At 37.6% G+C, this 24043-nt stretch overlaps 2 protein-coding genes across 2 annotated transcripts; one reads left to right on the top strand and one right to left on the bottom strand.

Moving 5' to 3' along the window:
* The first annotated feature begins 162 nt into the window (after window positions 1-162).
* Window positions 163-973, top strand: NHP2 (NHP2 ribonucleoprotein). Its single transcript, XM_065300068.1, has 2 exons — window positions 163-447; window positions 508-973. Exons 1-2 carry the CDS (start codon window positions 273-275, stop codon window positions 810-812), a joined length of 480 nt encoding a protein of 159 aa, XP_065156140.1. The 5' UTR covers window positions 163-272; the 3' UTR covers window positions 813-973.
* Mkp3 (Mitogen-activated protein kinase phosphatase 3) lies at window positions 954-22889 on the bottom strand. Its single transcript, XM_065300064.1, has 5 exons — window positions 22004-22889; window positions 8482-8724; window positions 6875-6981; window positions 6655-6787; window positions 954-4395 (listed from the first exon to the last, which is right to left on the bottom strand). Exons 1-5 carry the CDS (start codon window positions 22377-22379, stop codon window positions 3914-3916), a joined length of 1341 nt encoding a protein of 446 aa, XP_065156136.1. The 5' UTR covers window positions 22380-22889; the 3' UTR covers window positions 954-3913.
* Between the last annotated feature and the right edge of the window lie 1154 nt (window positions 22890-24043).

Raw genomic sequence — 24043 nt, forward strand, 5'->3', positions numbered from 1 at the left:
TAAACTTGTATGCATCAATTAATTATCAATATTAACTCTTATAATTTTTTAAGAAACAACTTATGTACACGCAAAACTAGAATTAATAAAGTTAAAATTGCAACGACACTAGCGACCCCAGCGACCATGAAACGTACTAACCTCAAGGCGAAACGACTACAACAGATATCAACAACGTAACCTCTATCTCTTCACGTGTTTCACTTGTTTACGAACGCGTCGTAGCGGTCTGAAAAAACTTATTTTTCAAATAGATATTAAACCTAATCAAAATGGGCAAAACTAAGAAAGATAGCGAATCAGAAAATAACGCAAACAACACAACGTTAGAGGTTGAAGGTAGCGATGAGTTGACTTACGAACAAAAACTCGAGAATGTTAGCATTATCGCCAAACCGATGGCACCAAAAAAATTGACGAAAAAGTGTTATAAACTTATTAAAAAAGGTATAATTTTTATCTACCATCGAACACACATTTAATTAATCATTAACTAAATATTTTCAGCATGCAAACATAAAACCTACCTGAGAAATGGCCTCAAAGACGTTCAAATGCGCCTGAGAAAAGGAGAAACCGGCATCGTCCTGTTTGCTGGTGATGTCACACCCGTCGATATCGTCGCTCACCTTCCAGCTGTTTGTGAAGACAAAGATATTCCCTATTGTTTTGTCCCAGCGCGACACGACCTCGGTGCTGCAATGGGTGTCAAACGCGGATGCCTCACAGTTCTCATCAGAGAGCATGCTGAATATAAGGATGTATATGATGAGCTAAAGGCTGAAATCAAAACGTTGGCAATAGAATTATAAAAACATTCTCACTTGGTGCAAATGTTTCAAGCATCCAGACTAGAATAGAGTTAAGTTTCTCTGTATGAATTACTTTTTTGTTTTGAGTATTTGTTTGTTTGTTAAATTGATTCATTATTCAATAAATCATAAACAACAATATGAAAAGAATTAAGATAGAATATGTATTTTATACTTTAAATTGACATATATAAAATAACATCAATAACAGCTTAATAAAAGTTTGCTTTTCTTTAAGAGTTACAAAGAATCCTTGTTTTCAGTTTAATGATTATGCGACAACTTCCTGCCTCGCCGCATGTGTGTACACCAAAAATTCATGTTTACATATTCAATATTTTGCTTCTGATGTTTGGAAGCATACTAGTGATTCATTTATGTTTTTAAACTGGTTATAATTAAGATATTAGTTATTACCTTTAGTTTTTGCCTCATCACGTTATGTATTCATTAGTACCGCACAATTAATTTATAGAAATAGCCGGTAACGACAAGAAACAAATCAAAGATAAACACAAAATACTGTTTTGTTTTAGGTTATAAACAAAACACGCCGTGTTGACTTTAATTTACTCACAGCGGTCAAACTACAATTTGAAAATTAATATTACTGATGATTTAACAGAATTTAAATTATTTCTTTGTTTGTTAAATTAGTTGACTGCGTTTTGCGGTTGACATTCACACTGTTATAGTAAATTTCTTGCCTCAACTACAACATGTCTAGTTTTTTGTGTTGTTATTGTTTTCCAGCGGATCTTTTTTTCGTTAGCGTATTTATCAATATTGTGTATGTACTAAATTCATATAGAGTATATGTCTTTTGTGCAAAAAGTTCATAACAATTATGAATAACATTCATTATAGTATATGTTAGTTTCTCTCCTTATTCAGTTATTCCGCACATCGTCAAAAATCATTACAATTTCTCATTTTATTTTCGTGCTCTGACGATTATTTTCTAGGAAATGTTAACAAAGTTGCCTATATTTTATCAGAAACAAAAACAGAGAATCAAAACATTGAAACTGTAATTAATACATATTGAAGAAATATTCAATTTTGACATCAATAGAAAATGGCACGAAATAAATACAAACACAAATTACATCGATTAATACAAAAAATATACAAGTATTACTTATTCTTTATATATATATATATATTTCATTATTTCTTCATCTCGTCCGTGCCTCTTCGTAAAATACAACATCAAATCTATGGCAAATAAAAAGAACTAATTTTAACGTAACTGTTAGTTCACTTAGCTAAACATGTACAATGTAGAATGGAAGAATAATATATTCGATAACTCGCATCGATTCGTTCGATGCCTCATCTGCCCCGTCAAAAGTACGCGCACTTGACTCGAACAACTTAAATAGAAATCATTTTCACATGATTGTAACATTTGATAATATTATCTCAGCGTTCATATCAATAATGTCGTCTATAACTTCGTAATAAATGCAATAATTTCAATAAAATATCCTCTCACGATGGCGATTGAGTTACTCTTCAAATGCCTAAATTTAACAAACATTAATCATCGTGTATGTATCGTTTTTACATCATCTTCTATATCATATTCATTAATTTAATCGTTTATCAATATCAATATATCGCTTGCCTATGTTATGTTCACACCCTTCGGCGTGATAAGTGATAATATACTTAAGTCAGGTGAATGTTACACACATATATCCCATCTATAAAACAGTCTTTACAAAATATCCTTTGTTATCATCTATATCGTAATTATATTTTCTCATAGTTTCATTTTAGTTTTTACGCTTTTATATACTCCTTTATCTCTGAAATCTTCTCTTGATATGAGTCTTGCACAACTCATTATTCTCGCACAATCGATACAGAATGAAAGTGTCTACTTTTAAAAACATCAAAAACGAAAATCTCATCTAAGTCTAATGTTGATTTCATCGAATACTAATAATACTAGAATTTCTACTATCGTAAACAATAATGACTTTGTGTTTATGATCGTTTTCGACGTTTTGACAGCTCTAAAACGTTATTGCTATTCTACGTGGTGACAAAATAACCTATGTTTGCAGCTTGTCGTGTTCATGTTCAACATTCAACAGTGATCTTTCGTATAGATAGCATTTCGTTCGTCCTAAGAATTCTTAAGAGAACTCACAACACATGTATGCAGTATCTAAAGTTACAAATTGTGTGCGATACGACTTAGGTAAGACGTTGTTGCATCGTTTTATCCGGAGTGCGGGCGTATAGGTATAGGTTATACACAAAATGACGGCCGTTTACAAGATTTGAATGGAGATCGCACTCGGTCACAACTCGTTTACGTGTGGATACAAGAAACAATGATGCAATATTAAGTTGAACATAGCTATAAATTCAAGGTTTTCATTGGTTGTTTAAGGCTTTTTGCGGTCGTTTCGACTACTCCTGTCATTCGCTAGCTAACACGCTCGTTCAGATGGTTGAGTCTACCTGTATCTGGGAAGTTAGTTTAGGTTATGTCAGATATAGCTACCAAACTATCAGCATTCGGTGTGTGAAAAAGTAAAAATTGATTGTTACATTACTCCTTGTATCATTTGCGTTTGCGTTAAGCATAGACTATGACAAATTAACAATTTCTTTACACATCAATTAGTAATTATAGTTAATTTTAAAAAAGATACAATCTAGATGAAATAATACTGGCATGTAAAATGTATGCTTACGATGTACATGTGCTGTACAAGGTGTACCAATCGATTTCATTGCAAGTTTCCCAAAAACAAAAAAATAATACAACTTAATATTGAACACAACGACATAACAAACATTACGACGTACCAAACTAAAATTACGATTTAAGATAAGTATAGCTAAATCAGCGGGTGTGTGATTTGGTTGCCTATACACACATAAAGTTGGACAAAAGTTGGAAGTGTTCACCGTAAAAACTTCGAATGTTGGTAACTGAATAAATACAAAATGTCATACAAATGAAAGCGAAGAATATGATAGGTTGGGGGGTGGGTGGGAGAGTGGATTGACGATGTTGGGGAGACAACAGGGCTCGGCGCTCGCGCTTAAAAATGCCACTGCGACCTCCCCGGGTTGTCTCATTCCGCCGGGGTGGTACTGCTGGACGCCCAACGGTCAAACTCAATACCCGAATCGGGACTAACGCCGATCTGCGCCAGCGGGCTGAGGAAGTCCGGATGCTGTCCGCATTTGCAGCAAGCATCGCGCAGCCCACAGTTGGGGCACTTGCGACGCGCACCCGGCCGTCCACCACCACCTCCAGGAGGTACCATTCGCTTGAGCAGCGCCTGCTCGGCGCGCATCGCCTCAATCTGCTCCATCAACGGCGCCGGCGACTGTGAGGACACATCCAGCTTCAGCTCCTTCTCGAAATTGTGCAACTGCCGCAGGAAATGGAAGTTGGGCGCGATGTTTGACTTGCACGCCCGGACCACGTTGAAAGCGTCGTTCAGGTTCAGCGAGCATTTGTACATCAGGTAGGCGACGGTGATGGTCACCGAGCGACTTATCCCGGCGAGGCAATGCACCAAAACGCCTTTCTGATTGTTTCTTGCTTCATCTGCAAATAAGCAAAAAAAAAATCATAAGTAGGTAATAATAACTTCATACTCGTACGCATGATTCATCATGGTGATGGTGACTGATCATTTTCGAAAATATGCTTCCGAGAACAATTTCCATCTGTGATAGCGCTCGAATCAATCAAATCAAATATTAAAGCACGTATTAAGCAGAGTGTGGTTTGGAACGTAAAATAAATTGACATCAAATGATTGACGAGTACCGTCGTGCGAGCGTCACATGTACAAGTTTATCGTGTGATTCATCAAAATCAAACTTGAAGCAAGCATTTCTTAGTAATAAAACTTTGTTAATTTCAATTTATTTTAAATTAGTATAAATAACTAATATATAATAATTGGTAACGGAATTATATAGCACTAAATTATAGTGCAGTGTTTGTTTGAGTTTTATCGCTTCGTTTTTGTTTAATTAAATTAAATTAAACATAGGTTGACAAGCGAAAGATAAGCGCGCTAAAGTGGAGACAAACTCGGTACGCTTTGCCTTTTACGACCCACCTTGCTTTCGTTCAGACTGTCGAAAGCGTGTTGGAAATTTAATAATGGCATTTTTACGATGATGGAAGTTTTACGATCGCGATTCGTTTTTGTTTTCCCAGCTAACAATACATACACACACACGCGCGCGTGCGCAAACACACAAAAAACTCCAGGCTGTTGGTTGTGTAAGCCGAGAAAATTATGAATGTCTCAGCCGATTGCAAAAACAAGCCCCATCCACATCCACCCCCGCACTATAGTTGCAGCTAGCAACCCATACAGTCATATAAAAGCGCGTGGCCAAACACACGCACAGCGTATCATGCGGGGGTGGCTGGAATGGAGCTCAACGTTGTCGAGCACCAGCCAGCCGGGCGAGGGTCCGTGAATGAAACTCGTGTTGACCTAGATAGCGCAAGTCATTCATGTCTGGTGAATGAAAACGGCGGCGCGGGATGCGGGGGGCGGCGGCGGTGGTGGTGTGTGTCGCGCGCGAGGTGGGGTTCGTTCGCCAGTGGGCGTGCACCATCACCGCCGCCCCCGCGCTCTCGCTTTCCATGAACGAACAGAGCCAGGACCCGACGCCCACGCAACCTGAATTTCCTCTCCGAGCTTGGGGTGGGCCGGGGCATCAGTTTCGACGATATCGATTTTCGCGTCGGCGTGTGGCGGCAGCCAGCAGGCGCAGCGACTCAATGCCAGAGCGCTATTATACTTGTACTTACATAGTAGCAACCCCCCGAACAGAAAGCGTAATTCATCTCAAATGCTAAATGAAGTCGACGTTTGCGCTGCTTTCATTAATAACAACCACTAGAGCTACTGACAATTTGATCAATTTGTGTAGTGGGTTGCCTATTACTAAATAATTCGATAACTATTCACCGATTCCCACGCAAATTCATCAATGAATCAACAAAAACAACAAAATTTCCCCGGGCATTTATTGAGATTAATTCCCCTTTGGGGCGTTAATTTAATGATTTAACCATGTTTAAATTTACGTATGGCCCTGTGCAAATGCATTATCGCGCCCGTGCGAGCGTAACGAGCGGGCGGGTGGCGAAAGAAGAAAATGGCGGTCACCCACGCGCCTCGCGCCATCGGCGTGGGCCGACGACACGCTGTCGGAAAACACATTTCGGTTTATAAATGGCGTTCGCACGCCCGCGTCGCCCACGCGCGCTCCGAAACCTTCGTACTACAAATCGTGCGAAAATGTAATGACTAAATGACCGAATGACAAAAGGACCGAAGCACATAGCGCACGCGTGGGCCTCTTCTACATTCCCGCATAGCATACCGTAGACAAACATTATGCTATAATAAACAAATCAAAACTAATAAATTATTTTATAACGTATGCAACCAAGTTCACAAATAGGTATGAGTAATGCTAAATTCATACATATTTGTTATTTTCACTGGAATACGTGATGTATTTTTTCGCATGCAGCGTTTTTTGTGGTGGTAAAGATGTTGATTGATCGATCACGCTGTCTGCGAATGGTCGCGTGGGCGTAGGCGGTGGCGACGGGGTGACGCTTTGCTGCCGCCGCCACCGCCGTGCAGCATGAATCATCGCCAGCGTCATTGAATTCGTTCATTCAACAAATTTCACTTCAAAGCACACTCCACTCACACTCTACTAAAACTTATACAAATTCCGAGTAAATAAAAAACGTAACCAGGATTTAATTCATTTTAGTGCCGGGTTTGCTTAGGTTCGGTTATAAAATCAATTGAGAACTTACCGATGAACGAAAAGGCTTTGGGAAAATAGCTGGCGAGATTAGACCAATCGTCGGCGATGGGTATCTGCATGTATTTGATGTTGCCCACATCCTGGAAGACGTTGGGCAGGTCGGGCGTTACGTTCAACACATACTGAAAACAAAGAAAATGTTCAAAATAAGTTTCATTGTTGATTTAAAGCATAGAAGTAATTAAAATCGCATTAAACTGTAACAATACCTCGATGTTATGCCGTGCGAGAGCCTGACTATCCTCGCTATTAGCAGCGTTGCCCAAATACAGGTGCGGCAGGATCTGGACTGGAAACTCTTTGTCGTCCTCCATGCCTAAAAATAAAACATTGTATGAAAATCAAAGAAACAACACTTTATTCACCAAACACGCGAAAAATATCTACTAAAATGCTAAAAACTCAATTTACACCATGTCGAAACACACTTATTTTATTTTAACATCACAGTACAATTCGCAGCAATACGACGGATGTTAATACTGAGCTTGTTTATACATTCTTTTAACACTCGTCCATGTACCAGCACGAATATATGCGCAAATGATTTGTGTGTTATGTAGGTAATGTGAGTCAGTCGCAGTTCGAAACATTACGAAAACATTTCGAGACGCGTTCGCAAAACACGCCGCGCACCGCACCGACCTGAATAATTAGAAGTGTTTAATTATTTCTGGGGTGCATTAAAGCGACCAAAAATAGAAGACCCAGCGTTCATTTTACATGACTACACCGCGCGCAGCTAAACTCACACTATTAACGCCGGCCGTGTTCAAACCACACATAGAAACAAGAGGCACACGTAAACATATAAACTGGGAAATGAAATGGAATGAAACGAGATGAAATGACCTAACTCAACATGCGACACACAACACCAGGAACCCGACCGAATCGTAAATTTACACGATGATTCGTCATCATTGGTCTTTGGTACCGGAATAGACCAGAATGAAAATTGACTCATGATGGTGTAAATATATGTGTATACGAATATGTAAGAACAAAGACGCATGTTTAGAAAATGTGATAAAAAGTTCTATTATGATGGCTTGAGTGCTTAATTGTATGCAAATGTTTTATAATAGAATTAGAATTAATAATTTACGGTGGAATAAGTATCCCCATCAAGATATTTGAGAAGGGAAAAACATCCCTCATTAAATAATAAACGTATCCTTTTCACCGACTCAATTTGGGATGCTAGGATCACAAAATGAGAAAAAAAGAGTAAAAATAGAATGAGGACACTTTTTAGACGCATTTTTATCAGAAACTTGCTATTGCCTGCGACTTCATCCCTGAAGTGTTTAATAAAAATGTAATTCGTTTTTATTCTCTTGTTTTAGATATAGTGTGTGTCAATTCTATCAATATGATTCGCAATTTTATTTTAAAGAAATTAATTATACAAAGAATTGCTAATAATGCACTTCAGCGCGCCATCTCGGATTCAACTATTTAACTATAACTATGATTGAATCTCAATGCCAACTTCCTGGCAATTATTTAAATGTTTCTCGCCGTAAAAACCATCCTCGGTCTTTAACGAACATAAAAAAAAATGGCCAAATTGGTCTGGGCGTTGTTGAGTTATACGCTTACCAACAAACTTTGCGATTTATTTTTATATTAAAGATATTCCCCTAAAATTATTTTTTATGTAAAATTTCTGTTAAATTTAATATAAACGCATTCTGCGTATGCGCATATTGATTTTCACCCTGAATATTCAAAGTCGATCCGATAAAACAATAAATCAAACCAGTTTTATCCCTGCCGCGCTAAAAATGCAAATAACTATTATTTAATTTACCTAACGAACTGTCGCATCGATCGTCCGTGTCTGAGCTCTCAGTGGAGCTGTTCGCCGTAGAAGAGAGCCCGCCGCGCGACAAAGAGCACGCCGAGATGCGCAGCGATCGAAGTCCCATCAGCGGCAGTGGTTCCACGACGATGCCACCCGGCTGCTGATCGCCGCCTCCGCCGCCACCACTCTCCACCTCAAGACTCGTATCGCACCACTCCGGAAACGTTGCCCGAAAGCGGCTAAAACCATCTGAAACAAACAAAAAACACAATTCAATATATGACACTACAGTTATGCAACCAATTATACATTTTCTTTTATTCTAGGTTATATACACGTGCGTGCCCTCATTTTTAATTCAAACCCAGCAAATTGCATATTGTATAAACTCTAATTAACTTTTTTTTTCTCTCGAAAAAATAAACAACGAAAAAAACAATATTAAATTAAATTCCCTTTAACATTTACATACTTTGCATTGCGAATGCATAACGAGTATAAAATGGGTAGCTATGGTGGGAAGCCGTTGTCCGATTACTTCTGTTAGAACGCCTGCTAGTGTGGCGTAGGTGTTATGTTTCCGACCTACGCGAAATGTTAGTATATGAGTGAGGGTGGTCGGGTGGGCTGTGTGTCAGCGTAGGTGTGAGCAAACGCCGCGTGCATGGCCTGGATGTTGCTCATTGCACCCGGTGGCGGTGCACTTTCTCCCTGCATCCGGAATACCGTGCCGCCCCACATCCCCCACTCGATTTTCATCGCCCGTTTCAAGCGAGAGCAAATATTGAACACAAAATAAATACCGAAACTGAAATTAATTAAACTATTTTTTGTTCGCAAAACTAAAACAAACAGACTGTACACGAATAGAAATAACAATTTAACTATAGAATTAGAATGGAATGAAAAAGGACAAATACATAAACGCGAATGCTTCATCCCTTCCTGTATTCTAACCCCCACTCTGATCGACAACGTCCTCAATCGTTGTTGAAGCCTCTACAATGCCCTACAAAGTCCTTCTCAACTCAGGAATCATCAGTGATTGCTCGATTCGGTATGGGTTGAAGGAGGACAGCGTAGGAGTTGGATAAAGAGGGTGCGATAGTATGAATCAGACCTACTTTCACCATCTCTCATCTTTGTGTGTTGCTATAGGTCGCACCGTGTCGGCCTGGATGCAGCTGGTTGCTAGGCAACCCACCGCACATTCACGTGTTGCGTGCGACTTCATTGTGAATCGTGCCAACTACCCCCACCCCAACACCAGCAGCAACCCGCTTGACACCCGATTTTTCCCCATGCAACAGATTGTTCAATTTATTTTTTAATATTATATTTTTAAAAATTCAATTTACTTCATCGGAAATCATGTAAATTCGGTTGCCTACGTTATAAATCTATTTATAACCCGAATAACATAAATAATTTTGTGTTTCGTTTTTTTCGTGCTTGTTTTGTGTTTAACTTTTAGCTAATTAATAATATTTTTGTTTAGCGTATGTGTGGGTGCGTGTGTTTGCTGTGTTATTTATAAATTTGCAAAATTGCTGCCGGGGCCCTTGTAAAATTTTTGCTTTTAATGTGTTGTTTCAAGGTTCCACTCAACGCCAGGCGAATATGCGCTCGAGTTTATTTTCGGTGCGCCCTAGGGTGGAGGCGCCGGGTACGCCAACGCGTCAAGAGCAGAAATTCCTGAATTATGAAAAGCGCGCGCGCTGCTGAATTGCGAACTGTGAGATGATTTATAAATTATAAATTTATCTTCAAATCTCGCACGCAATCCGCAGCATCTGCACAATCTCTTCAGAATTATCTGGTTGCGCACGGCATCCTCACAGACCTTTGAGGATGTTCAGTTATTGAGTTATTTATGTTCACGGTACGAATCGAGTCTTTTCAATTCAGAAATCATTATCGTTATCATTTTTTGCGGTAGCATTCAACGGATTAAATAGTAATTAGTTTGATTCTCAATAGAATTTCATAAAATGATAAGAAAATTCTGAATATAAATAACGCAACGGTATTTTTGGAAATATGTAGTAGGTAGATTTAATATGCAATTTGTTTCCGCAATTTCATGATTAATGAAGGTTTACTTGTTTTTACAGTGATAAATAACTCACTTTTTCAAAAAAGAAAATTTAAGACTCAACAGCAATAAACAAGGGAGATTAGTATCGGAAAACAGGATAATCCGTTTTTCCATTTGCAAAAAAGAATGATTGTGTGAATTACAAAGTTATTTTTTATGTTTTGTTTAATTTTAAACAAATTTATACAAAAAATATTGATAACTTGTACCCTAATCAAATTATTTCAAATTTGAATACCAAATAAACTTCATTTGCAATAAACAGCAAAAAATATCAAATATTGCGCATGCGCCGCAAGCTTTTGTGAATTAATTACCACACTTTAATTATTATCAAACATGAATTGTTGTAGGCGCAGAAAATTAGATCAGTAATAAACTCCCAAGATCAAACTCAGTGAAGTCAGTGCTCGGCGTCATCTTCACTCTAATTGCCACAATTGCAATTAATTAATTAATTAACCTTTATCACGTAATGTCACAACTGCAAACGACACTCAAATGCATAAACACTCGCATGGAGAATCGACACGGAAATGATCGAATAAATCCAGCAATAAATACAAAAAAAAAACTGAATAAATTTATTGACACGCACACAGGACGTCCATTTACGCTTAATTACGCATCACAATAAATAACCCATTCACCAAGTAGGTATAGAGTGTCGTAGCCAGAAATAATAGCACAATAATGGTCGGCTAATTAATTTCATTTTTATGCCGCGCTCATTCATTCATTGTACATTCATCGCGTTCGCGTAGCTTCCTCTCCCAAGTACCTTCTCACCCAAGCAAATGTAAATATTTAACATTATTGCATGTATGTATACAAAACACACTGTATATCCACGCGTGTATTTCTTTCATTTTCATTCATTTCGCTTTTCCTCATCGAATACACATCTACCTACGGTATATTTTTAGTAAAAGTTGTGCTTAGATCAAATCAGTTACACACGGGATGTATTATATTAGTTTATCTGGCGAGCGGATCGCACTCGGAGGCGGTTTGCGGCGGCGTTTATGAATGCAAGGATGCGCTCGCATACTCACGGTCACACCAAAGTTGCAGGAAGTCGTTATACAGACGCAAGTGCATCGCGCATCGCTTTCGTTTGCTTCTTTATGTATTTTTATATATTCTCCCAAACAGGAAGCACGCCGCATAGACTCCGTCCGACGACATTCCGCCATCGTGCATTTCCGTGCGCCTACATCAGATTATTTCACTTTTAATTGGTTAATAATTGTTTAAAAAAAGGGTTAAGTAAGGTCGATGGCGATCGTACGAGTTTAATTTATTGCGCAATTGATCAGATCATGAATGTACAACTACAAAAACCAAGTTGTAGAATCGATGAGTCATCGGTGAGTTATTCTAGAATTCGCGCGCTTATCGCACAGTTATTGCTTTGATTGATAACGTGCGTCATAAGTGCCAATATAAAGTAATACAATAAAAATTACTTTTACTACATGAATTATCATGGCGCCAAATGAATTATCAAGCAATTTATCAGTAAAAAAAAACATTAATTCTGTATTCAACTGATCTACAAGTTTACTTAAATTTACTTTATGTGTTTGACTTAAAGTAAAAGTAAATATTTAAGTAAGTTAGCATCATAAGTCATTGCATGATTGCAACGATTTGTATAAATTCACACGCGTGGGATTTTCATCATGCGAATGACGAAACTAACCATTAAGACACTAAACACTCCATTCATTTTTTAAAACTTTTAATTTCATTCATAACCAGATGCGTGTAATTTCGGTTGCCTAGCTTAAACTAGGTTATAGTATATGTCCTAATAATCTTTTCGTATTTCCTCATTTCCTATTCGTCCAGATTGACTCATTGCCGCTGTTTGCGCTGAGGGTTAACCTTTAGCTTTAGATATCACAGGTCACAGGTCAAATTTCAAAAATAGATATTAGTCACAACCCATTGTAGAACGCAATCAAAGAAAATCGGAATGATTTCGTTTGCATCATAACTTAAATTCAATCTTACATTACATCATACAATGTGTTCCAATACTACAATTTTTAATGTGATTCAATTCATTTCAACTTTTAATTAGGTTCTATATTTACGCAATTGTGACAATACCCTGATGACGTAATGAGCTACACGAAAAATATTCCTAAACAAAAAAAAAACACTTTGAGATAGCTGCATAGTTTCAAAACATTCGTGAATGTTTAGAAGTACGTTTAATTTACACGAACAATGCGGAGAGAAACGAAAAAGTTGAACGAATCAACGATTGGTTGAATGAATGAGTAAACGGACAAACAAATGAATGAACAAGCAAGCGAGCGAGCGAACGACGCGCGAGCAATTGAATGAGCAAATAAAGAAGCGAGTAAACGAACGAACCAACTGTACTCAGCTACTCGTAAAATGTTTAAATTAAAAACACAAGTTGATAGTGTGGACGATTACGAAACAAGTTCAGCAACTATACTCATCCAACAAAAAATATTGAGCATTTAAATGAATGTAAAACACACAAAAACTTGTTCTAGGACAATGTCATTACGAGTACTTTATGATCATAAAATGTATAAAACAAGTGAAAAAATATTAAAAGTATTTAATTAACATAGTTTAACGCCTGAAACTTCAAAAATATTTTAGTTAATTTAAGTTTTTTACTGATTAAACATATTTTCAATATATCTGAAATATTTTTCATTAGAAAATTGTATTTAGCTCCTATTCTTATCACGATAATCACGATTTATAAAAAAATATTAAATTTATTTAATTAACATAGTTTTACTCCTGTAACTCCAAAAATATAATAGTTAATTGAAGTTTTTAACCAATAAAACATATTTTTATGTGTCTAATATATTTTTCATCAGAAAATTGTATTTTGCTCCTGCTATTATCACGATAATCACGATTTATGAAAAAATATTAAATTTATTTAATTATCCTAGTTTTACACCTGTAACTCCAAAAATATTTTAGTTAATTTCAGTTTTTAACTGATAAAATATATTTCAACGTATCTAAAATATTTTTACATCAGAAAATTGTATTTTGCTCCTGTTGTTATCACGATAATCACGATTTATCTCTACAAACGGAAGATACACCCTACCTGCTATTGATACGGTAATAAACAAATATTATCACAATTGGTAGTCTCACATGCTCAGCAGTGCGTTATTATGAATGAGCTTATCTACGCCGCGCATCCGGAATAACATTATCGCATCCGGTAAATATCGTCACCTTGATAATACTCCAAATACCTGAATTTCAATCAACACTCCATTCCACTTACATTAAATTCCATTTAATCATTCTAATCAGATAAACGTATACACCGTAGCCATCTTTAAACCGTTTTGTTTACACATTAAATTTAACCCGTACAAGGCCGAACACAAACACGCCATTCACAATTCGAACACAGGTACAAAAAATATGCAACGCGCGGTGTTATTCGGCGTGGGCGAATCGGTTCTCAATTTTCGCACGTAGGTAAACTACGCAATATAACCGCACTCACCAACAACAACACACGCTTATTTATATTCCATACATATGATATGCAAGTCTATAGATTTCGTTAAGTTAAGACTATAAAATATTTGCATATTTTACGAGTATGTTAGTGTGTTGCGTATGGAATTATCAATCCCACGCGAAAAAACAAAGCAAAACGGAATCGGCGCTGGAAAAAAAAGATGGCGATGGTGAGGAGGACGCCCACGCGCGAAAAAAAAACACGCCGCTGCTTGCAAGCATGAACGCGCGGTCGATTGCGTTCATACATAGGGGAAAGTAGCCATATTTGGACCATTTTTATATTTTTTGATTTATAGAGCCACATATAAACTGTCAATAAAAATTAAGTAGCGGAAAAGTAACTCACAAGGCTTACCTACAAAATGATATTTTTGATTTAAGTAAAAATTATATTTATACCCCTAAAATTTCAATTTAAAAAAATTGTGTTTTTGGTCCAAATTAAGAAACCGGTTTCCTAAATAGGACCGCGCGGTTTCCTAAATTGGACCATGCTTTTTTAACGGCAATTGACACAATAGTAAATTTTAGTTTTAGCACTAACACAAGCACATTTTGTTTAAACCAAAGTGCGGCATTTCATACACTGGATCATTTCAAAGAGTTGTGCTCGTCCACAAGCTTTTCTAGGAGGTCGAAAAAGTGATATACGTTTTCCCTGTTAAATCCCCGGTGCCTGTCTTTGGTCCAACTTGGGCAACTTGAAGAATTTATATATAATGATCAACAACAATCTTAATATAACAAAACCTCTCCAAATTAATACTATAAATTATAGATAAATAAATAAGCTTTCTGATGATATAATAATAATTGTGAAATCTAACGTTTAAACAGCTTGACAGCTTATGCACTTACGTCGTTATAATAGATTTGATAATCAAGAATACACAAAGTTGTTGTCACGACGAAAGCACGCGGCAAGTTTTAACTCAAATAGTTGCATCAATTGTTTATAAATACGAGTAAAACAAGGGGCCTGTCTATTTTTGCAAAAACTTCAACAGTTCGCGGATATCGTGGTGGTCCAACTTAGGCGCTGGTCCAACTTAGGCTACCTTCCCTACATACCACAAAAAACACACACACATATACAGTGTGAATGTGAATGAATGAGAATGACATGGAAAATGTAGAGAACGCTAGTATACGCTAGAGAGCTGGAAAACGCGCTCGCAGTTGTCGTCGGCAGCGAGTGGTCATGGCAGATGGCATTTAGCGCAAGCTGAACTTTTCAAAACGATGTCCGTCCACGCAAAACACTAACAAACAAGCACATATTACTTTTAAAATGCAACATTATAGCTAATTATATCTACTAAACTAGTACGAAATTGCGTAGAAAAAAATTAATTGTTTGTTTAGTTTAAGTTTTATTTCGCTTATAAATCCTTGAACGCCAAAAATACCCAAAAATAAAAATCTCGTCCATCGTGTGAATTTATTTTCGGCGCGTAGTAAATTCGATAGTGTCATTGTTTGGCTCTGGTCATTTGAATATATCTAGCCACATGTTCGAATATAAATATTATCATAGTATTATGGCTCTATTATATTCAGTTATTCATCGAATTACAAAATTACAAAAAGCGTGCAATGTTCGCTGTTCGTTGTGAGGTCTGCGGAGGAGTTGATTTATGCGATCGATTCGCTCTAACTCCTAATTTGCGAAATATATCAATAACAATATTGTGCTACAAAAAATAATACAGTATGTCCAGAGTACTAAACCAATAAAATGTAATAAAATAATGTTGATTTGTAATGTTTTAGCAACCTGTGTCTTTGTTTATGTTTATGCATTACGACACCTTGCGGTTGTGTTGGTGGCGCTTTTGGATATTTTATGATTTAATGCCAAGCAGTTTATTTCACGTTCAACGTTTATTTCATTTCATTAGAAATCTCGACCCACGCGCGTGCCACGCCAAAAACGAAAACGAGTAAGTTTCTAGTGAAGTGATTTAAAACTACTAGAGACGAAAATTAACCTGTTCAAACCAGAAATTGAACAAAACAAAGAAAATAAAAGAAAATTAATTAAATAACTTGAATATAGGTATAATCCAAATTAAAATAGAGTCATATTTATAAACAATCTGATAACGAATACGAAGTAAGTTAGTCACGAATGAAATAAATTAGCACAAAAGTGCGTCAATGAAAAATTTGCATCAACAAAACAAGTGGTAAATGAATGAAACGCTAATTATTTCTACTTAAGTTTTCTAAAAATGTTAAAATCTAATTTTAAATTGTTTAAATGCGAAAATTCCTAGATATATTTGACGTCACACGATGAATCTTCAATTTTATCTAAAAATATTATTGAAGGCCCTTATAAAAACATTACGCTCCCCCAAAAGCCCTAATAAGTTGCGAAACTTCCATAAATGTATAACTGAATATTAACGTTAAACCTCCAAATTGCTAATAACGCTTAAAACTCGCCCAAGCAGATGCCAAGACTCCCTCTTCTTAGCGAGTTACTTGACACCAGCAAAACTGAAACCCATCCGGGGCGCCTCCACTCTGGTCAAAGTTTAGCAAAGTTGCCACTAAGAAGGTAACTTTGACTAATTAACTATTTACTCAACGACCAGCCACCGGATCATATAATTTCGTCATTAGTGGTTGTCTAAACTACACAATAGTTAAACAAAACCGTTTGCGCATCCTTCAAACCTAATTTCATTCCGCATTCAGTGTAACCACGTATTGAATCGATCAAATTTCAAAGTGGGCTATACAAGCATTGTTCCAGGCTCAATTTGGCAGGAATGGCAGCGCATCTGCAGCAACTCTATTAAAGCAATGGCGGCAATAAGTCACCGCGCGTGCATCTCCTGCATTGCATAACGCCAATAACACTGATACCGATGCAGAAATCATCACAAATTCTATCTGCAACCATATTGTTTATAAAAGTGATACAAAAACCTAATAAAATATAATAAATATTTTTTGTAATTTATTGCATCACTCAGTATATTATACTATTCAAAGATTTATCGCTACCAGTATCGCAGCCGAAACAGTTTGAGCACGGAATTTAGCTCTATTCATGCGATTATTGTGGTCGAAGGTGATTGAGTCCGTTGTGGTATCAGCTGCATCAGCACTATCAGCCCACCGCAACGCGGCACCCACCTAAGCCCCCATTATTTCAAAGGGTGCGCAAAATATTCGAATGGAAACGAAATCTTCGAAAAGATAGAGAACTTGTATTGCCCAGCCCTGTGGACAGGTCCAAGTTGGATGTTATTCTAGGCATGAACAGAAACTATCGCAAACATTTCCCAGCGATCGACCCATCAGAGGTCTATAGTTATATACCTACGAGTACACCACCTAGTTCCAGTTTCTATTTCCTTTTGATTTCACGGATCCTTCAAACAAAACTCCGAACATTTCGGACAGTTTGTTTTCCACTTCACTTCACTCTGAGTTCAGTAGAAAAAAAATGCAATTTCCACAGATGTAGTTTGGAAACTTTTAAAAGTTTCACTGAATTTCACCTAACAACACTGTACTTCCCTGGTTTCGCCGAATTCCTGCGCAAATAAAACGACATTCGTGGTTGGAATCGAGTTTAATTTATCTACTGAGTATTTGCTACCCTTTGATTGTTTCAATGTGTGCGTTTAGTTTCGTAGAAATGAACATTAAAACCATGTTTTGCCAAGTGTAACCTTCAAAAAAACATTATCGCGTTCTACGAAACTGATTCATACATTTTCGGAAGGACGCTGCTTTGTGCAATGACATCAACAAACGATTAATTACTTTTTTCATTAAATACTTTCCTGCGCATTAGTGAATAGTCATTATTATACTTATCTGATAGAAGAATTCAATTCTCAGAGATTAACACTCACCTAAAACAAAAAGAAACATTAATTAGTGAAGTGAAAATTGAATGCAAATTTCATATTTAAATTTAAATATACGTAAACAGTAACTCGCTGTTACTTTAAATATTATTATCTAATCCATTATATGTAAATTTTAATTATTATTATTGTAAGAATGTTTCATTTTTTCATCGGCTTTCATTGTTCAAAAAAAATTACACCTTTGCAGCTTCATTCTTCATTATTTAATCATCAAGGAAGCATTCCTAAACAACAAAAAATCACAAGAAATCATAATCTACACAACTTCAGTTTCATTCATTCATTTATTCATTCATAACTCTCTTCCTAGTTTCTTCACTATATAATTTGCGAGTCTAATTAATACGAGTACTCATCATTTAAAAATTTTAACAATTATTCTCCGTCCAAGAAATGCGTAGATGTTTGCTAAACAATGCGCAACATGGCAATGTTACCTAGAATGTTGCCATGCTCACCCGCCGAGATTCATTAAACGCGTAATTAGTTGACTCGCCATCTCGCAGGGCGCAGTCTGTTCGCGGCGTGTATTTTCCCATCGTTTGCGCGCTTCCAATGAGCCATTTACGCCGTTTTTACGACCACACATACACACACAGATTAATGTTTATTCATTTTATTACTCTGCACTGCATATGTGCATATATGCATTAAAATGGAGTAGAAAATACATAATGCCATCGTTTCTATCGTAACCGCATAATTCATGACCGCTTAATCGTCGCACATTATCATTCGACAACATTACGAACAAGTAATTATTTATTATGTACGCGGCGCGGTAAACTATAAAAACATTTCAAAAAGTTTTGCAATGGAAAATTTTCCATTTGTATTGTTTAAGTTTAGATCGCAAGTTCCTGTCAAGGTCAACCGATGTGCATCGACACAAATTAACTGTTAATTGCACTCAATTGCAGCTTTAGTGCACAATCGTGTGTTTCCGGTGTGTTATTAATAACTACACTTTAATTATATCCAATAAAATTTGTTTCTTTTTATTTTTGGTGATAAAGTTAGGAAAATAATGAGAAATGTTGGCGCCATGTTTACGCCGTGGCAGCCATGAGGCATGCATGACAGGCCTTGACAGGAAGTCGTTACGTGCCCATCCTTCTTAGATTTCCGCTTTCGACCGATTCGTCGTGTCGACTGGTGCTGATCGGCAGCGCAAGTTCAACAACAACAAGTAGCCAATATCCACTTATAGCAAAACATATTTTCAAAAGACACTAGTAAAAATAAATAAAAATTATTTTCGCAGTGTGAGATGAAATGTGTTTTTTCCGGAGCCGTTCGCAATTTATTCGAATTCATATCGAGAGAATACAACGTACGCGTTGTTTGTTACCAGGCGGCGCGGATATCCTCTTTATGCGACACTTATTGCTTTCATTATTGTGCTCCGCTCGCAATAAATGCAGTGTGGAACCGAAAGATAGATAAACTGGATGACACAATGTCATAGAATTTATGTACGTATGCGACGAACACACACGCTCGGCGGGTGCTTCGATGCACCGGCGCAAATTGCATTTGCATTACGAAAGCGAAACAAATGAACAACACGTAACAGGCCGAATAAACGACGAACCGAACAAATGAAATAAGCTCCACCACATAGTGATACACACAATTACAACCGCATTCGCAGTCGGTTAGTTGAATAGACACACGAAATGAACAACGTCACACCAACCAACATTGAAATGAATATCAGAATATGTGCTATAATTGAATTTTTTGTTTATTTGTGGTAGATATTGATATTTTGCGCATGCGCACGGGATACTTTGCATTTTAGGAACAAATTTAATTATGGCATAATTAAATTACGAAATGTATTAGGAGATTAGAAGATTGTGTGTAATGTAAGAACTTGTGGAATAGGGAACAAACCAGGCCAATTGGAGATTTTATTGATTTTTATTGCGAAAACACATACACGCGAGCATACTAAGCTCACAGCACAGTGTTCGCACATCCGGTCGGAGTGAACAGCGTTCGCGTTCTCGTTCGTTTCATCCGTCCGCTCGTCCGACGAAAACGAACGGAAATAATTTCGCGTTTCGGCATGCGTTCAAACGCACGCCCGCAAATGACATATGCACTCGTACACACCAACAATGAAAAGCCTAAATAAGTGATTACGAAAGAAAACATTTTAATGGAAAATATGCAAAAGAGCAATCATAAAAATGTCAGCAAAGCAATTTTGTTTCTGATGTGTTTTTTTTTTTCAAATGTAACAGTGAACTTAAAAAAAGCGCAGCTAAAAGTTAAGGTCTAAAAAAGTAATTAAACGTAAAGATAAAAATACGCAGACTAATGAAAAACTAACACACTTGTTAATGAAGTGAAATGTCAGCCAATTAATTATCGCGGTGTCGAGTTAATAAATCAACTTTTCAACAGCCGACGTCGATGACATCGACCAAACTACAAACAAAAGATAATAAGGAGCCATTTTTAAAAATACATAACAACATGTATGGAAAATATTATTAACTTTCCAAAAATTTTATGAGGAAATATTGGCCCGAGCCAAGTATTAATCTTCCAGGCTGTGTTAGACACAAGTCTAAATCGATATTAACTGCATTGTTTACCTAATGCTACAATACGACAATCAATAAAACACACCATATTGTCGCCGTATTTCCGTGAAGTGGTTCCCTAAGAATTTATCCACTATTATTCAACCGGATATTACAGAAATTCGTGGAAATTTTTGGGGAATTAATAATTACGTCAGTGCATTTGTAAATAAACTAAATCTAATGATCCCTCAATGTCAAAAGACACATGTAGACACACAGCTGATTCATTTTCCTATAAATTAACAGAATGTAAAATTAAAATGTTTAAAAATACGCAGTAGTTTTTACAACTCATAATTTTCATTGTATAATACAATAATTACAATTTACCTTACTTATTTCACACATTTTTTTGGTAAATATTACCCGCTGTAATTTCGCGAAAAACTGTTAGTCACATGCAGATTTCTTGTAATTCGTTACACTCACTCGAGCTCGTCACACGAATTATACTCACATTCACATTTCATTTTAGTAGAATATAGTAGGTAATAAACCTCATATAGTTTACAAGTTATTAACATAAACGATGATGTCATTCCTCATCATTTTATAAACATGTTAATAATACTAAAATATTCTTCGGAATAAAATTGCATTTCCTCGAAGGCGTGAATACGAAAAGTACTTGATGCCTCAAGTGGCACCCACTCGACTTAAGTCACCCTGAATCCCTCAAAAGAATACCTTTGAGTTCCTAAACCTACCCTTAGAATGACCCATAGATGCGAATCTGAATAAGTATAATAACATGAATGACAACGCTTCGACATTCAATGAACTGCCATAAAATAAGGGCTGGTGACGAAAAGAGGTAGGTACATAAGTAACAAGCTGTTTTCTGTAAGTGCTCGGTATCGAATCCAAATCCACAAGTCTCAAATATCGATCCAAGCGCTTCGCACTCACGAATGTTGGCCTATATTTCCGTAACCTTGATATTTGTTTCCTACTTCCACTAGTCACCTCACTTACGCCCTGCTTCTACAAACGTCCCTCGACGATTGATTTTCTTACATTTCCTCATGGGTCATTCATATAATCGCATTTGTTTCTTCTTTCAATAAACGACAAATAATAAAAGTGTAAATATCATTTTAATATAAAGTAATGTTTTGTTGCGCATGCGTGACTTTTAAATCTAACTTATCACCTTTTGATGCGTTTTATGCTTAAATTGACTTGATACCTAAATAACTATTACGGCACGTGTTGTACGCTCACAATTGATAAATAATGAAGCCCCGAGCATGACTTGAATGTTTGAAGAATTGTGATTGGCCGCTGGTAGCTTTGTTTACATTCAACAATCGACAATCGAGTGTCGTGAGCATGCAACATGTGCGCGCAGCGTCGCGCTGCTGGAAGAGTTTACTCACCTTCTAGACACACGACATGGCATCCATCTTGACTGAGGCGGCGCAGCAGCACGCTGACGATGGAGTCGGCGAGATGCTGCTGCACCGTGCAGCAGTCATTGTACAACACGAAGGTGTTCTCCTTGTACGTACTGCAGATCTTCGCCTTGAGCTCGCGGCACTTGATCGTCGACGCCAGTTCAATCTTGCCCGCAGCCAGCCGCCGCAGCATAATCGACGGTATCGAGAAGTTGACGGCGTCGCGGATGTGCAACTCGCTGTATTCATTGCTGCTGCGGCAGTCGAGTATCACCAGCCGCTTGGCGTTCGAGTCGCGTCGCAGTTCGTCCAGCAGCCATTCCTTCGAGACGAAGTCGTAGTCGGCCGTCATCGGCATGGTGGATGTGAGAGATGCGACGACCAGCACACAGCGAGGAGAATCCGGAAAAACAATCGCACACGCGCGCCGCGTTGCCACTGGCAACCGTCCGACTGTTGTTTGTTTCTAACTTTGTTTACGCCACCCCACTGCGCACCTCGCACGCCTTCGAACTACTGCACCAGCACGGCCAGCAGCTAATCATCGTTCGCGAATCGAGTAAGAGAATCCACACGCACGCACACACCCGTTTTGGACCTAGGTTAATGAGAGTGCGAATTAAAGCGACGAGCGGGTGTCGTGTGTTGATATCACCGCACCATATCCGGAGTCACTGAGACGACGGTCTCATTTTCTTACGCGTACGTACCACGCTGATGAATGTTTGCATTTGTGGTGCACACGATCACTGATTTCCGTAGTTGTTTGCTGTGTTTGGCGTTGCTGGCGTTGCTGGCGCTTGCACTCTGTCCGTCTATCCGCTCTCGCACCTCCACCGCACCAAACCTCCGAATGAACTGGCTCGGCTCGCTCGCCGGGCGCACAGCGCGCTGCTCGCGCTACTCGGTCGAACTCGCCTCGCCTCGTTGCGCATCGCACTTGCACACCATCTCCTACTATAACTCTCTCTCGCTTTCACTCACTACACCTTCAATCTAATTAACCAACACAAGCAACACAACAATGTTACCTAGTCCATACTTCGCATCTCTCTTTGGTATGCATATTTACGTATAGTCTATTCGTGTTTAACACTATTCCCGGCCGCCAGTCCCTGCTCGGAATGCGCTGTGGACCAATCAGCATAGCGCTACGTCATTTCATTGATGAACGCGACTACACCGGCCAACACCGACGCAATCCTACCCACACATTAACATCGAGATTTATTAATGTGTATATGCATGCACACAATGCATACGCACTGAATAAAGAATGTAGAATAGAGATGGTTGAACAGGAAAACACCCACGAACAAGATTCACCGGATTCATCGTATGCTTCATGTTCTACACGGTGGAGCGTGGGCGATGTTGATTTGAAGCGTTCGAAACTTTGTGACTAAACATTTTAAGGTAGGCAAACAGATATACAGCAAACACGCGAAGCGCAAACTGTAAAACTGTGAGGCAAAAGTAAATAATTGCATATCGAGGTGTATTCAATTTGATGCAATTAACTTATGACATTAAACATGGATTTAATTGGTTTCACGCCCACCTGCCTAGAAAATCGGAAATATAATTTCATAAATTTATTTTCAGACTCTAGGGTCGTAATATTTTGCATTGTAGTAGAATGGTCGTCACGTGAAAATGTTGAATGCAAAGTTTAAATGTCAACGAATGTTTGCGAGTAATCAAGAAAGTAAATAATCAGGAACCAAATCCTACAAGGCTTGAGTCAACGCTGAAAGTAATTTTGTGTTTACTGTCAGCAATGTGACAAAAATTAACAATTTACCTATGTTTTACACAATTTTACTTATAAGTAATTTAAAATCGAATAGCACAATTTGCTATTTTTAAATGAATGTTTGTGCAATTTTTATCCATAATTTAAAAATGAATTCAAAATCTGATGGTAAGCGCATAACTCAACAACGCCTAGACCAATTTTGCCAATTTTTTTTTTTTTAATGATCGTTGAATGGCATGGCATTGAGATTCAATCATAGTTAT

This window comes from Atheta coriaria, unplaced genomic scaffold (assembly GCF_025399875.1).
Source record: "Atheta coriaria isolate IRGN ID8LTWV9N9 unplaced genomic scaffold, Caltech_Dcor_3.1 hic_scaffold_3_pilon, whole genome shotgun sequence".
Classification (NCBI taxonomy): domain Eukaryota; kingdom Metazoa; phylum Arthropoda; class Insecta; order Coleoptera; family Staphylinidae; genus Dalotia; species Dalotia coriaria.

What these genes read in the sequence shown, in the direction of transcription:
- NHP2 (XM_065300068.1), top strand. Translation starts at nt 273, where the DNA reads ATGGGCAAAACTAAGAAAGATAGCGAATCAGAAAATAACGCAAACAAC. An exon ending in TTATAAACTTATTAAAAAAG is followed by an intron (nt 448 to 507) that starts GTATAATTTTTA and finishes AAATATTTTCAG; the next exon opens with CATGCAAACATAAAACCTAC.
- Mkp3 (XM_065300064.1), bottom strand. Translation starts at nt 22,379, where the DNA reads ATGCCGATGACGGCCGACTACGACTTCGTCTCGAAGGAATGGCTGCTG. An exon ending in TCGCACGGCATAACATCGAG is followed by an intron (nt 6,788 to 6,874) that starts GTATTGTTACAG and finishes CTTTGTTTTCAG; the next exon opens with TATGTGTTGAACGTAACGCC. An exon ending in CAAAGCCTTTTCGTTCATCG is followed by an intron (nt 4,396 to 6,654) that starts GTAAGTTCTCAA and finishes GCTTATTTGCAG; the next exon opens with ATGAAGCAAGAAACAATCAG.